Here is a 14,964-nt window from a genome sequence, read left to right on the forward strand (position 1 = left end):
GAGAGAGAGCGTGCGCACACTACAGAAGAGATCTGGTAACAAAGGTGCTTTCCAGACGTCTTGTTGGCAGCTCTTCCATTGGAATAAATGCTTCCACCCAAAAAAGCATGACTTCTTGGCAAAGAATGTCCACACCAGGCAGATGCAAGGAGCAGCCAACAGGGCCCGCTAGGGTTACCAACCTCCAGGTTCTCCTGGAATTACAGTTGATCTCCAGACGACAGAGATCAGTTCCCCTGAAGGAAAGGGCAGATTCAGTGGTATGCCATAGAGTAGGAGAAACAGAAGCCTTAGTGTGGAATTACCTCCCCGCTGAGCTACCTCCCTTCCCCGAACTCCACCCTCCCCAGGTACCTCCCCCAAATCTCCAGGAATTCCCCATGCTGAATCTGGCAACCCTAGGACCTGCTAAGCAGACTTAATTTGGTCTCTGGGCCCATACAGGCCGCAATGCTAAGCCCACTTGTTTAGAAGTAAGCTATACTGAACTTGTTGAGACGTATTTCTGAGTAAACATGCTTAAAAAAAGGTAAAGGTCCCCTGTGAAAGCACCGGGTCATTCCTGACCCATGGGGTGACATCACATCCCGATGTTTTCTAGGCAGACTTTATTTACGGGTTGGTTTGCCAGTGCCTTCCCCAGTCATCTCCCCTTTACCCCCAGCAAGCTGGGTACTCATTTTACCGACCTCGGAAGGATGGAAGGCTGAGTCAACCTTGAGCCGGCTACCTGAAACCGACTTCCGTAGGGATCGAACTCAGGTCGTGAGCAGAGCTTCGACTGCAGTACTGCAGCTTTACCACTCTGAGCCGCGGGGCTTCTAAACATGCTTAGGACTCACTTTAAATGGCGTTTTCACACATGCCAAATAATGCACTTTCAACCCACTTTCAATGCACTTTAACGAAGGTTTGCATGTGGGTTTTGCTGTTTCACACAGTAAAGTCCAGCTGCAAAGTGGATTGAAAGTGCATTATTTGGCATGGGTGAAATGTCCCCATAGTGTGCAGGTGTAAACATAGGGTCACCAACCTCCAGGTGGAGCCTGGAAATCTCCCATAATTACAACTGATTTCCAGACTAAAGATAAATTCCGCTGGACCAAAATGGCTGAGGGCGGGCTCTATGGCATCATGTCCCTGCTGAGCTCCTTCCCTTCCCCAAGCCCTGCCCTCCCTTGGCTGCGCCCCCAAATATCCAGGAATTTCCCAACCCAGAGGTGGCAACCCTACTTAAACGCAAGCATTTGTTTGTAAATAACACTGATTTCAATAGAACCTACTTCCAAGTACCTATGTTTGCAACCAGAGACTTGGCTTCCTGCCACGGTCACTATCAGAAAAGCTCCCACAAGAATTTCCCCCTCTTAATTTTATACACGCCCTGCCAGCAGCACCAGAAGCAAGGCATTCCTCCTCTGGGTTTCCTATTTATTTTATATGTAGCTGTTCTCCCCTTGCCACAGTGAGGCAGTGGAACTTGGCAAAGAAAACTACGCGCAGTACATTTGCTGGGAATGTTTACATTTGCTCTTGTAAAATATATGGAGTTTAGTATACAGTAATGTGTTGGGCTTATAAATGTTGCCTAACCATGGTGTGTGAGACAGGAAGAGAGCAGACTCAAGGGAAACTCAGTAACGGAGCTGAAAGTTTCCCTCTCTGTATATTTTGATTTCTGTATATATTTTGATTTCTCAGAATTATGAAGTAACTCGTTTGGTCTTCAGAAAGAGTTGGTATTAATAGCTGGTCAACTGCTGGCTCTTCTTCTGAGTCGAAAGTTTCTAAATCCCACCTCCCTGACATTCTGTGTTTAGGATTTCTCAGGGCAAGATAACCCCAACACTGGGGAAAGTTTCAATTGTTTTGAGAGACTCACAGTGAAATCCTAAAAAGCTCATATCCTGTCAGAAATTGTGTTACTCTTTAAGGTCTTGCTCTTCTCTAGTGAAATCATAAGAACATGTTCTTGAGAGTAAGCCCCATTAAATAGACCTGAGCAGGATTCAGAAGTACTTAGGTCTGCTCTCCCAGGTTATGATTCAGCACATCTACACAATTTAATTTTGGTGAAACATCATTAAACTATCAGGAACTCCTCCCGAAACCTTGCAGACACACCGCAGTTTTCAAAAGTCCCAGCAACTTTCTCCAATTTCTTTGTTGCCAATTTAAAGCATACAGTTGAGGTGAGAATTTGTTGAGAAATACAAACATCCTAAAACTGTGTGACATATCTCAGGAAGGGGAGAAGACTTTTTCCTTCTCGGAATGAAAAGCTCTGAGGTTATGAATTTTTACATGCAGCATAAGTATGCACGTTCAATGGAAGATTGTTTGGATGTTAGGTACATCACTGTCAGATACAAAGAAGATGCTATTTATAAGTGCCACAACTGTGCTGAGCCAGGGGTTAGTAGAAAATGCTGTGCCCAGAAGTTTCATATATTGTTCCAAAATAATCCGTCAGTCCCTAGATATTAATAATAATTTGTGTAGCGCATTAACTGAGCGAAAGATATCATCGCCATGATCTCATTCAATCTCTCCAGTTCTTAGTAAAGTAAGTCATTATTTGTTCCGCTATGAGAGACGGGGAACTGAGGGTCGCTAGTCTACAGAATCCATGAGTCAGACCTCTCTCATCCCAAGTCCAGTATTCTAATCACCGGCTGCTACTTGAATGAAACAAACAGAAAAAAGGATTATCGAATTCAGGGATGACCACAACTTCCTCCTCAATACGTTGCCATTGGCAGCATAACAACTTGCTCCCCAGACAACATGGGGAGCGACCGTGGCTCAGTGGTAGAGCATCTACTTGGCATGCAGAAGGTCCCAGGTTCAATCCCCAGTATCTCCAGTTAAGGGGACTAGGCAAGTAGGTGATGTGAAAGACCTCAGCCTGGAGAGCTGCTGTTGATCTCAGTAGACAATGCTGACTTTGATGGACAAGGGTCTGATTCAGTATAAGGCAGCTTCATGTGTTCACGTTGGAGACCCCTGCTATAGACAATGTTGTACTGTGCAAGTTCAGAGTATGAAAGATCGCTGCACCTGAGCAAATGCAAACCTTGCATCAGGCAAGAGGATTGTTGTAAAATGTTGGTAGCCATACTTGAAGACTGAGCAGAAGTTAGAAGGGACTCCGGAGTCTTTGCAACGATTCCTCACTTTTTGAAGGTGTGGATGCGTCTGGAGGTAGAGGGGCACGCATAGCTGAGAAGGGCAAGCATGCGAGGAAGAGGAAATTAAATGACTCGCAGAATTAGCGAAAACTTCCACGGTTGCCAGCCGTAACTGCTGCATGTGCATGGACACTTTTGAGGAGGCAAAGGACTCGCTACGATGGCCCAGCTCTCCTTTCGTTTGGTGCCTCTCTTGCTGTATGCTGAAATCTTTCGCTTTGGGAAAACTCAGTTTTATACCAGAAGTAATGGTGATTGACTGCATGAAGGCTCCGCCTCCTTGGTGCCACTCAACCAATTGGAGCTCTTAGAGCTGAGCTGTTGGTTCCCTGCAACCAATCAGCTCATTTTCTGCCTGGTGCGCTGATTCTGTTCCCCGTTCCCCTCGGGGTTTCTAACCTCATTCTGAGAAAACCGTGTGGGCTGTGGTTTCACTTTTAACTAGAAGGGCATAAGAAGGGCTTGCCCTCTGTCCTTAATATAGACTTGAGCCCCTCCCAAGTACCCACATGCACCCCCAATGCTGCGATGCATACCGGTAGTAGGGTTGCCAACTCCAGGTTAGAAAATTGCTGGAGATTTAGGGATGGGGTCTGGGGAGAGACCTCTCAGTGGGGGATAATGCCATCGTATCCACCCTCCAAAGCAACCATTTCCTCCAGGGGAATGGATCTCTGCCGTCTGAAGATCAGTTATAATTCTGGGAAAACTCCAGGCTCCACCTGGAGGTTGGCAACCCTACCTAATGGGTCATAGGACACTCTTTCCCCCCCCCAATTAAGGAAAACTGACACCCCTCCCCTCTCACACACACTGAACACCATCACCTTTCTACTAAATTATGGCACCCCAAGGCAATTCCCACAATACAAACAGATATATTCACTAAAACAGTGAAATGTAGCTTTTAAACCATTCAGAGCTAAAACAAATCGGAACATTTGGCGGTAGCAAAACAGGTGTTAGGCAAACAACCACAAAACGAAGGCCCATCTATGTACACGAAAGAAATCAAACTTAGTTCCCCTCCAAATATCCAACCAAACAAAACAAACATGTTCAAAAAATATATATACTGGAAGGCCTTATGTGAGAGAACAATGTGAGAGAGTTTTTAAACCACTCAAAACTAAAACAAAGCAGAACATCTGGCGGCAGCAAAACAGGTGTTAGGCAAACAACCACAAAACGAAGGCCCATCTTTGGACACTAAAGAAATCAAACTTAGTCCCCCTCCAAATATCCAACCAAACACAACAAAAATCTCCCTGCCACCCACCCACCCACCCCAAAAAAAATACTGGAAGGCCTTATGTGAGAGAACCATGCAGGTTTCTTGAGGCAGAGAGTTCCAAAGTCTGGGCACAACAACCAGGAAAGCCACAAAAGGGAGGCGAAGGGAAGAATATAAGCAGTTTTGGGTCCCCATTGGGTGCTTTGAATTAAGAAATAAATCTCATACCCCCCTCATCCTACCTGTGCCAATGTCAGCATGGAACTCAGGGTACCATCAACACATCTGGTTCATAAATAAACCTAGGAACCATTTTCAAAGTTATAAGATCGTCCACACTGAACACTTGGTGTAGGGAAGGCATTTTCCCTGGTTACCTCTCCTGGCAGCCTTGTTTGTTTGAAACTCAGAATGGAGGCCATTTTTTGCAAGCCCAAGTAATCTATGAGAGGTCTAATTCACCTGAGTCATGCGTAGGGTTGCCAGCTCCAGGATGAGAAGCACCTGGAGATTTTGTGGGTAGAGCCTGAGGAGAGCAGGGTTTGGAGCGGGGAGGGGCTTCATTGGGTTATAATGCCATAGAGTTCATCTTCCGAAGCCGCCATTTTCTTCAGGTGAACTGATCTCTATTGCCTGGAGATCAGTTGAAGTCCCAGGAGATCTCCAGCCACCACCTGGAAGTTGGCAACCCTTAGTCATGAGGTGATTTCACTTCATGCTCTGTAAGCAATATCTCTTTTTGAATATGGCACACCGCAGTCTGGATTCTGCAAGCCGATGTTCAACAGGGCAAGTAACAGGGGGTAGATTGCTGGGTAGCTTTGGTTCAAGTTCCATGAAGCCAATGCTTGCGAGCATCCGAGAGCACGAGTCCTTTCCCCACTTCCTTTCGGTGACAGCGAGCAATCCGGAACAGATATTTTAAACACAGAATTGGAACAGGGTGGTGGTAATTAATCAGATTGGATGCACCGTGTTAAACAGAGGCGAGGGGCCGCTTGTTCGGCCTGCTTTAGTAGGTTAATAGCAACACGAAAGGGGGATCAAAGAGTACGGCTGCCAACTCTGCGTTGAGAAACTCCTGCAGGATATGTGGCTGTCCTCGACAAGGGCCAGGGCTTTTTCGGCCCCAGCCCGGGGGAATAGTCCTCCTAGCAAAATCAGGGCCAGCGTGGTGTAGTGGTTAAGAGTGGTGGAGTCTGGGTGGCCTTGGGCAAGTCACAGTTCTCTCTGAACTCTCTCAGCCCCACCTACCTCACAGGGTGTCTGTTGTGGGGAGGGGAAGGGAAGGTGATTGTAAGCCGGTTTGAGTGTCCCTTAAGTGGTTGAGAAAGTCAGCAGATAAAAACCAACTCTTCTTCTTCTGCGGGACCTTAAAGAGTTCTGCAGGGCCTGCAAAGCGGAACTGTTTTCCCCAGGCCTACAACGGAGAGCAGCAACGAGTTTTCCATTGCTGCTGGCCTCCCCATTTCCCCACCTGTGTTATCTGTGGGGATTCAATCTGCTAGCCTGGTTCCATAGAGGCTACTATTGTTATGACTGATGTGTTTTAATCTTGATGTTTTATGTGGTTTCAGAGGTTGTTACCCGCCCCGTGGCACACAGTGGTAAGCTGCAGTACTGCAGTCAAAAGCTCTGCGCATGACCCGAGGTCAATCCCAACATAAGTCGGTTTCAGGTAGCCGGCCCAAGGTTGACTCAGCCTTCCATCTTCCAAGGTCAGTAAAATGAGGACCCAGCTTGCTGGGGGTAAAGTGTAGATGACTGGGGAAGGAAATGGCAAACAACCCCGTAAACATTGGAATGTGACGTCACCCCATGGGTAAGTAATGGCCCGGTGCTTGGACAGGGAACTACCTTTAACTTTTACCCACCCTGAGCCCGGTTTGACTGGGAATGAGGGCGGGCTATACATTTGAATAAATAAATAATTTGTGGGCGGAGCCTGGGGAGGAGCGGACACTCAACGGGGCATAATGCCATGGAGTTCCCCCCTCCAAAACAGCCATTTTCTCCAGGGGAACTGATCTTTGTCATTAGAAGATCAGCTGTAATCTCAGAAGATCTCCAGGCCCCACCGGGAGGCCGGAAACTCTATCAAACGCGAGTTAAAAGGCAGGTCCCCCACTCATATATGGACCAAGAACGGTTCTGGGACCACTGGAGCCGCTTACATTGGTGCCGTTCTCTGAAGCCAAATATCCTATGTCAGATTTGGTCTTCCACATGGCTCCCTTTCTCTCTCCTCTTTAACCGTTAACAGCCTTGTTCATCCTAAACAAGTTTCAGGCCTCCTTGATTATATTTGTAAAGAGCAAAGAGATTCAATCAAACCAAGTCAAGCGGCTGGGGCTCTGTGGCTTAATCACAGCTCTCCTCTCCTCTATTAACTTTATGCCAGTATTACCGAGAAATCAATCAGGTGAAATGAAGCATTAGCCACAATTTCCTCCTCACGTGGGAAAAGCAACAAGGGGCAGAGAGGCTCATTTGTGACTGCAATTGCTCCAGAGGGTGGTGGGAGATTGAGCTGTGGCTCAGTGGTAGAGCATTTGCTTGGCATGCAGAAGGTGCCAGATTCAATCCCCATCTCCAGCTAAAGGGACTAGGCAAGTAGATGATGTGAAAGACCTCTCTGCCTGAGACCCTGGAGGGCCGCTGCCGGTCTGAGTAAATACTGACTTTGATGGACCAAGGGTCTGATTCAGTGGAAGGCAGCTTCATGTGTTCAATGGTCCAGATCCCCAAACACAGGCAGCTTTCCCTGCAACAAATTCCCTACCTTGGGTTTCTAAAGCAGGCTCACCTTTCTGCTCTAAGTAGAGTTGCCAACTCCAGGCTGGGAAATTCCTGGAGGTTTGGGGGTGGGGCCTTGGGATATATCAGTCAGTGGTGTATGGCATAGAATCTGCCCTCCAAAGCAGCCATTTTCTCCAGGGGAACTGATCTCTGTGGTCTGGAGGTGAGTTATAATGCTGCCAGGAGATCTCCAGGCCCCACCTGGAGGGGGGTTGGCAACTCTAGCCCCAGTTCAAGGCCCACAGAAATATCAGCAGCACTGAGGGCCGGGCCAGAAATACATAATCAGGATTGAGAGCTGCAGCTAATTTGCATGATGTCGTTACATGTCATTAATTCAATTTGCATATCATTTTCATGAACACAACAGATGCTGAACTACAGTTGGTGGTCTCCTTCTTGGATCTCAAATGCAAAGAAATGTGTGCCAGCCCTTGAAAAAACTCTTGGGATTTACAAATCTCGAGAGTTGCAAAACCTTACAAGAGCAGGCTTATTTTCCTTACTTACATCTTGAACACATGAAGCTGCCTTATACTGTATCAGACCCTCGGTCCATCAAAGTCAGTATTGTCTACTCAGACCGGCAGCGACTCTCTGAGGTCTCAGGCAAGGGTCTTTCACATCACCTACTCGCCTGTCCCTTTAACTGGAGATGCCGGGGACTGAACCTGGGACCTTCTGCACGCCAAGCAGATGCTTTACCACTGAGCCATGGCCCCTCCGTCTTCATTTCTAGGCCTTTGGCTTTGGTCTGCCAACCATTTCAAATTTTGAGGACTGGATGCTTCACTTGAAAATAAATGAAAGGCAGGTTTCCCAAGGTACCAAAAAGTATCAGAGGTGGGTAGCTTGCGCCAATGATACATTCTCTGTCTACCTATCTTCTAAGGAAAGGCCCTGCTTCCCAAACATGATATCCTCACTGTGCCAAATTAATTCCCATTATGTTAAGCCACAACTCTTATTTCCACTGCTGCCTGCAAAACATCCCCCCCCCCGCCGTGCACACCTTCCTGTTGATTTGTTGATTCGACCACTAAAACAGCTTCCCACACCATGTTCCGCCTAGATCCTGTATGGGGAAAGCCATTAACAGAACCACTTGGGACTGGGGGGCGGGGGACGACGACTGTTTTGTGTTGCTCCGTACTCGGTATTTTGTTTGGGTGGGTAATCTTTGTCTTAATAGAATTTTTATAGATTGCCTGGATTTCATTTCTGCTTCAGTGGCCCAAGCAAATCAATGCCAAGTGGTAAAAAGAGATTGTTCTTCGCTGCACATAGACAGCCCTCCTCCTCCGCTCTCCCCCCCCCCTTGGGTCGCTTTCTGGAATCCCACTCGTTCTTAGCGGCTGTGCTTTGGCCCAGGTGCAAAGGAGCGGGGAAAGCAAGGCTGCTCTTGCACCGGATTACTGCTGGCCAAAAGCCAAGTCACCTGATTGACACCTCTCCTAACTCCTTAACAATGCCATTTGGTTTGAATCAAGCCTTGGTTGGAATTTAACAATACAGGGAATTCCCAGAGTGGTCTGGGGGGGAAAAGTTACATCATGCGCTGCAGTGCTCCCTTCATGTGTAGCAAAAATAATAATAAATCCTCCCCACGCATGCAGGCTCTCAGGACAGGCAGCTGCAAGGCAAAGGTAGATGCTTCTCTTCACAGCATCAGAGCACTAGGAAGTCTAGACATTAGGAAGAATTTTCTAACAGTTAGAGCGGTTCCTCAGTGGGACAGGCTTCCTCAGGAAGTGGTAAGCTCTCCTTCCCTGGAGGTTTTTAAGTAGAGGCTAGATGGCCATCTGTCAGCAATGCTGATTCTATGACCTTAGGCAGTTTATGAGAGGGAGGGCACCTTGGCCATCTTCTGGGCATGGAGTAGGGGTCACTGGGGGTGTGTGGGGGAGGTAATTGTAAATTTCCTGCCTTGTGCAGGGGGTTGGACTCGATGACCCTGGAGGTTCCTTCCAACTCTATGATTCTATGAAGGTCCAGGAGGACCTCCCCTCCCCAGCAAGGAAACCAGCACTTTCTAATCCCTTCCCTCTCCCCTCCCTCCTCAAAATCCAGACCATTAAGTGCAGTAAACAGGTGCACTACCAAAAAAAAAAAAAAAGCAGCTTGCAGAACAAATCTGCTCCAGATGGTTTTTGCAAGCCGGCCAAGCCCCTCATAACTCAGCATGGAAGCACTTTTCAGTATCTAGTGGCACAGGTTTCTTTCGCAAAGCCACATGTAGAAGCCGACATCGCAAAATACACCCTGTGCCTTCATCGTTTCCCTGAGCTGTGAAGCCTGAATCGGGAACCAAAGCCCAAACCAGTAGCAGATGAACCACATTCCGGCACATGGGGTGGGGGGAGCTTACAAGGCACATTTTCGTACACAGGCTTAGAATCACAGAATTGGAAGGGACCTTCGGGGTCATCTAGTCCAACCCCCTGCTCAAAGCAGAAATTCCAAACTACCTTCCTGCCCCCACACCCCCAGTGACCCCTACTCCATGCTCAGAAGATGGCCAAGGTGAGGTGACCTCCCTCTCATGATCTGCCTAAAGTCATAGAATCAGCATTGACAGATGGCCACCTAGCCTCTGCTTAAAAACTGTGCTTTGCAGTGCCTTCCCATAAGCAGCTAGGGTCGTGGGGGGCAGCCCATGGGAGCCCTGCCACAGCAAGCAAAACCGGCCCAGCCCCCTGCCAAAGAGCTGGTTTCGCCTCTGCTGATGTGGATGCTTGGGGGGGGGGGAAATGGGCAGGGGCCTAAAGCTATGGCTCAGTGGTAGAGCCTCTGCTTGACATGCGGAAGGTCCCAGGTTCAATCCCTGGCATCTCCAGTTAAAGGGACTAGGCATGTAGGTGATGCGAAAGACCTCTCTGCCTGAGACCCTGGAGAGCCGCTGCCGGTCTGAGTAGGCAATACTGACTTGGATGGACCAAGGGTCTCACTCAGTACAAGGCAGCTTTATGTGTTCACTGTAACTTGTGAACAGGGTTTCTGCCACCACATTCTCCTATTTGCATGAACCCAGTTTTCCCTTTCTAGCGTCTATATTTTAGGGGAGGGGCCGTTTCTGAGAGTTAGAGCCTCTGCTTGGCATGCAGAAGGGTCCCAGGTTCAATCCCCGGCATCTCCAGTTCAAGGGACTAGGGGAGTAAGTGATGGGAAAGACCTCTCTGCCTGAGACCCTGGAGAGCCGCTGCCGGTCTGAGTAGGCAATACTGACTTGGATGGACCTGATTCAGTAGGAGGCAGCTTCATGGGTTCATCCGTAAAGCGGCTCCCCCTAAGGAGCGCCGCACCCCTGGCGCTGCGGCCCCGGCCTGCGCAGGGAAGGGGCTTTGGGGGTCCTCCGAGCCTGCCGCAGTGGCCGGCGAGGCGAGCCTCCTCCGCAGCGAGGCACCGCTGCCAAAGCGTCGGGAACAAGCGTGGCCTTACTACGGATCCCCCCCCCCCCGCCTCCCCGCCCTCTCCAATCGCGGGCCTCGGCTTCCCCTGCCGGTCTGGCTTGAATCACCGGGGCGGGGCCGGGAGGGAGGAGCCCATCCGCAGCAGGGGAGATTTCCCCCATCCGGGGAGGACGTAGGATGGGCAAAGCACCCCTTGTCCCGTCCCCCCCAATTCTCTTCGACGCAAGGAGCCGGGGGGCGCGCAACCGGAGGGATCGCCGCTGTCCCGCGGCCTGGGATTTCTCCCCGGTGGACTCTGCAAGGATCGCGACGAATCCCCCAGCAGGGGATCCCGCCTCTCTCCCCAGCCCCCTTCTGCACGGGAGGTTTTGCCTTAGATCTGCCGCTCTCGAGATGCTCGTTTTCCCCATCCGAATTCTCCAAACTCTGCAGGGGGGGCTTGTGGTTGAGTTTTGAGAATCTGGACGGGGGGACATGTGCATCTGGAGCGCGGCAAATCCAAGGCAAAACCCGGCGTGCGTAAAAGGCCATCTCAGCTCCCCAGAGGCGGCTGTTCCCTGCAGGAGTTTCCCTGCAGGAGTTTCCCTTTGGGATTTTTTTAGTTGTCTGGTTTCGGAAAGGCGGCGGTTCAGCCGTCACCCCGGCCGAGATCGGTCCGGTTCGGCCTCCCTCGCCCTTGCCCATTTGATCCAGCCGCACTTACACGTTGGGGAGGGGCCCTGGCTCAGTGTTAGAGCCTCTGCTTGGCATGCAGAAGGCGCCAGGTTCAATCCCCGGCATCTCCAGTTAAAGGGACCAGACAAGTAGGTGATGTGAAAGACCTCAGCCTGAGACCCTGGAGAGCTGCTGCCGGTCTGAGTAGGCAATACTGACTTTGATGGACCAAGGGTCGGATTCAGTAGAAGGCAGCTTCATGCGTTCCCTTCCCGCGCCGGTTGCAGCGGGTCTTCGGGCGAGCGGAGCCGCGTTTGCAGCAAGCCAGGCGCGGGTGCCCAAACAGGCACAAGGGGTTCCCCTCCAGAGTAGCGCGGCCTGCTTGGCCACTCCGGGATCGAGGCCGCGGGGATCCCTCCGATCCCGAATGCAGCCGGGGGGGGGGGGCAAACCGCTGCCTCCCTTCCGTGAAAGGGGGCAGACCCCTTCGCTGGCTCCCAGCCCCGGGGCGCCCGACCCCCGGCAGGGGCCGCCTGGCGCGGCGGGGGCGCGCAGCCTGGGCCGAGAGCTCTGCCGCAAGGCTCTCGGCTGCCAACAAACTTGGCCGCTGACGCACGGGCGGTTTTGCCTGGGATTTGCCGCTCTCGCCATGCCCGTTTCCCCCACCCGGATCCGCAGAACTCTGCCTGGGGGCTGATGGTTGAGTTGGGAGGATTCAGATGGGGGAAAGGGGTTTGCCTCTCTCGAAACGCACCAGGCAAAACCTCCCGTGCGTCAATGGCCACGTGGCCGAACGATCGCCGGACCCGGGGGTCCCGGGAGGGCTCTCGGTTGGAAAGCAGGCCCGCGCAGCCTCTCGCCGGCCTCGCCCCGGAGGACCCGCGGCTGCTCCGGCAAGAGGGACCAGAAGGACCCCCGAGGCGCCGCCTTTGGCCGGAGGAGCTCCGGGGGTGCCTCCCTCGCGCCCTCCCTGCGGGTCTCGGGTCTCCACCAGCGGGGGCCAAGCGCGCCTCCCCTCCCCTCCATCTCTCCAAGCCCCCTCGGCAATCTCCGTCTGCCGTCCCCCACACGTGGCTCCCAGTACGGTTGCCAACCGTGAGTAGGGAAATTCCTGGAGATTTGGGGTGGGGCCCGTGGAGGGCAGGGGTTGGAGCGGGGAGAGACCTCCGGAGGGTGTATCGCCGCACAGTCTCTTCTCCGAAGCGGCCATTTTCTCCAGAGGGGCTGATCTCTGCCGCCTGGAGATCAGTTGTAATTCCGGGAGATCTCCAGGCCTCACCTGGAGGTTGGTAGAAGACCCACTGGCTTGGATTCCTCGCTGGGGAAGAGGCGCTCTGTACATACCCAGAGGCTCTTTTTAAATGTCTTATCTAGACCCTGAAGGTAGCAATCAGCTCTGGGGTTAAGGAAGGGGTCCGGCAAAGCCGCGCCGCCTCGGTTTCCGCCTCGGGAGAATGGGTCCTTCGCCCGGAGACGCGAGGCCCGGGCGAGACGAACGGCAGCGACGAGGCTGAACCCTGCCGTACAGGAGGGGAAGCCCCGCTGCGCGCCCGGAGACTTACTTCCGAGTAAAGGAAGCACGCCGGAGAGCGCTGCTTGGCTCTGCAGCCCAGATCGCCTGCATTCAGTGGGACGAAGCATGCTCGCGGCGCAATGCTCTGCAGGGCCGCCCCCCCGTCCAACCCCACTGATTCCCGCGGGCTGCGGACGGAGCCCCCCGGCAGGGCCCGGCGCAGTCGGACTCGCCCTGCAAAGCCGCGGCCGCTACCCGCCCGCAGCTGCAGGGATCGTCGGGCTCGCGCGTCTCTTCTTCTCCCCCTCCCGGGTGTTTTGCAGCGCTTCTCCTGACGCCTCCCTCCCCCCCCTCTCCAAGTCCTGTTGTTTTTTGCTTCTGATCGGCCTTATCTGCGTTTCCACGGCCTGCTCGACGCCTAATTCGGAGGGAAACGACGCTCAGGTCTCCGCCGGAGTAATTAAAGGCGGGCGGGTTTAGCGCGCCCTCTGCGCCGGCGAGCGGGGATGAGCTCCAGCAGCCTTCGGTAGCGAGAAGACGACCGGGGGGGCGCAGCTGTCCGTGTTGCAAATATTGCTGAAGGGGGTCAGGGTGTGATCGGCTGGCGACGATCTCCCCCCACCTTGGAGGAGCAAGTTCCGCAAGGAAAAGTCCGTCTCTCCACCCACCCCCCGCGCGCTTCCTAAGGCTGTCCGGGGGCGAAAACGCACGGGAGCTTTTTGCCTTGGATTTGCCGCTCTCGAAATGCGCGTTTTCCCCAGCCGAATCCTCCCAACTCAACACTCAGCCCCCAGGCAGAGTTTTGAGGATTCAGATGGGGGAAACGGGCATCTAGAGAGCGGCAAACCCAAGGCGAAACCTCCCGTGCGTTTTCGCACCCTGGCTCCCGGAGGACCAGGCATGGCCCTTGGGGCTCATCGCGGTCCGTCGTACCCATCTCTGCTTCTGTAGAGTTATTTGTAAGACCCCCCCCCCCGACGACGCCCGGATCGTGCGGGATAAACCAGAAGGGCATCCCCGAAGGCTGCGGTTTGCCAGGCAGACACGGTGTTCACACGCACTACACACCAAGGCGCCTACAAAACACAGCTTTCCCACTTCGGGGAGTAGGTGGGCTTCTTTCCCCTCCCCCAGGCCCTTCTCGTTTGGAGACCACGACAGTCCGATCTGTGAAATGGCCCGCCTTGGTTTCGCCTGGCTTGATGCCCAAGACCCTGGAGGCCACTTGTGCACGGGAGGTTTCGCCTTGGGGTTGCCGCTCTCTAGATGCACTTTTCCCCCACCTGAATTCTCAAAACTCTGCATGGGGGGCTTATTGTTGAGTTCTGAGAAATGGGATGGGGAAAATGTGCGTGTAGAGAGTGGCAATTCCAAGGCAAAACCTCCCATGTATAAGTGGCCTGGAGACTTCTGTTTCGCACCAATATATATATATATATATATATATATATATATATATATATATATATATATATATATATATATATATATATATATATATATATATAGACTTGGTAGTATTTTTAAACCTTTGATGTATTCCAGATGTGGCATCCGACCGCAAACGCGTACAAAACACAACCCTGTCGACTGCGAAGCGCCCTGTCCACCCTGCTGACAACGCCAGAGCGGTTTGGGGGAAGAAGAGAGGGGGGAAAGTTGCGCTTGAAGCCAAGAGGAGCGCGAACAGATCCGCTGGGGGAATCTGGCGGCGCAGGCCGGCTCCTCCGCCGCCGCCGCCCCTTCCCCGCCTTGCAAGCCCAAATCCGGGCACCCGCCCGTTCCCATCGGACGAGCCTTACCTGCTTGGCCCAGGACCCCGGATCCGGCCAGGAACAGCAGTACAAATCCCCAAAGGCGAGGAAACGTATCCATTTGGTACGGCGGCGGCGGCGGCAGCAGGGCTCCCGGGGAGGGGTGGTGGCGGCGGTGGTTCCCTCCGGGAGCGCCCCAGCCCCCCGCTCGGCCGACGCGCGCCTCCTTCCCCTCTCGGAGGGGGGCGATCCCCGGCGCGATCCGGCCGCCGGCGTCGCTCCTCTCCCGGAGACGCTCGAGCCGCCGCCCCGGGTGGCCGCGGGGCTCCTGCCTTCAAGGCGGCAGCATCGCTCGGCTGGGGGCGGCCGGGGGCGGAGGGCGAGCGGCCGGAGGCGTCTTCCCCGCCGC

The 14,964-nt window shown here is 52.8% G+C and overlaps 1 protein-coding gene across 1 annotated transcript in view; it reads right to left on the reverse strand.

The window, feature by feature from the left end:
* Window positions 1-14,676, reverse strand: part of NRP2 (neuropilin 2) — a 219,832-nt gene extending 205,156 nt beyond the window's left edge. The window contains exon 1 of the mRNA XM_056861211.1: window positions 14,604-14,676. Within this exon, the coding sequence (XP_056717189.1) occupies window positions 14,604-14,676 (73 nt within the window). The remainder of the gene's footprint in view (window positions 1-14,603) is intronic.
* Between the last annotated feature and the right edge of the window lie 288 nt (window positions 14,677-14,964).

The sequence above is a fragment of the Euleptes europaea genome, chromosome 15 (assembly GCF_029931775.1).
Source record: "Euleptes europaea isolate rEulEur1 chromosome 15, rEulEur1.hap1, whole genome shotgun sequence".
Classification (NCBI taxonomy): Eukaryota; Metazoa; Chordata; class Lepidosauria; order Squamata; family Sphaerodactylidae; genus Euleptes; species Euleptes europaea.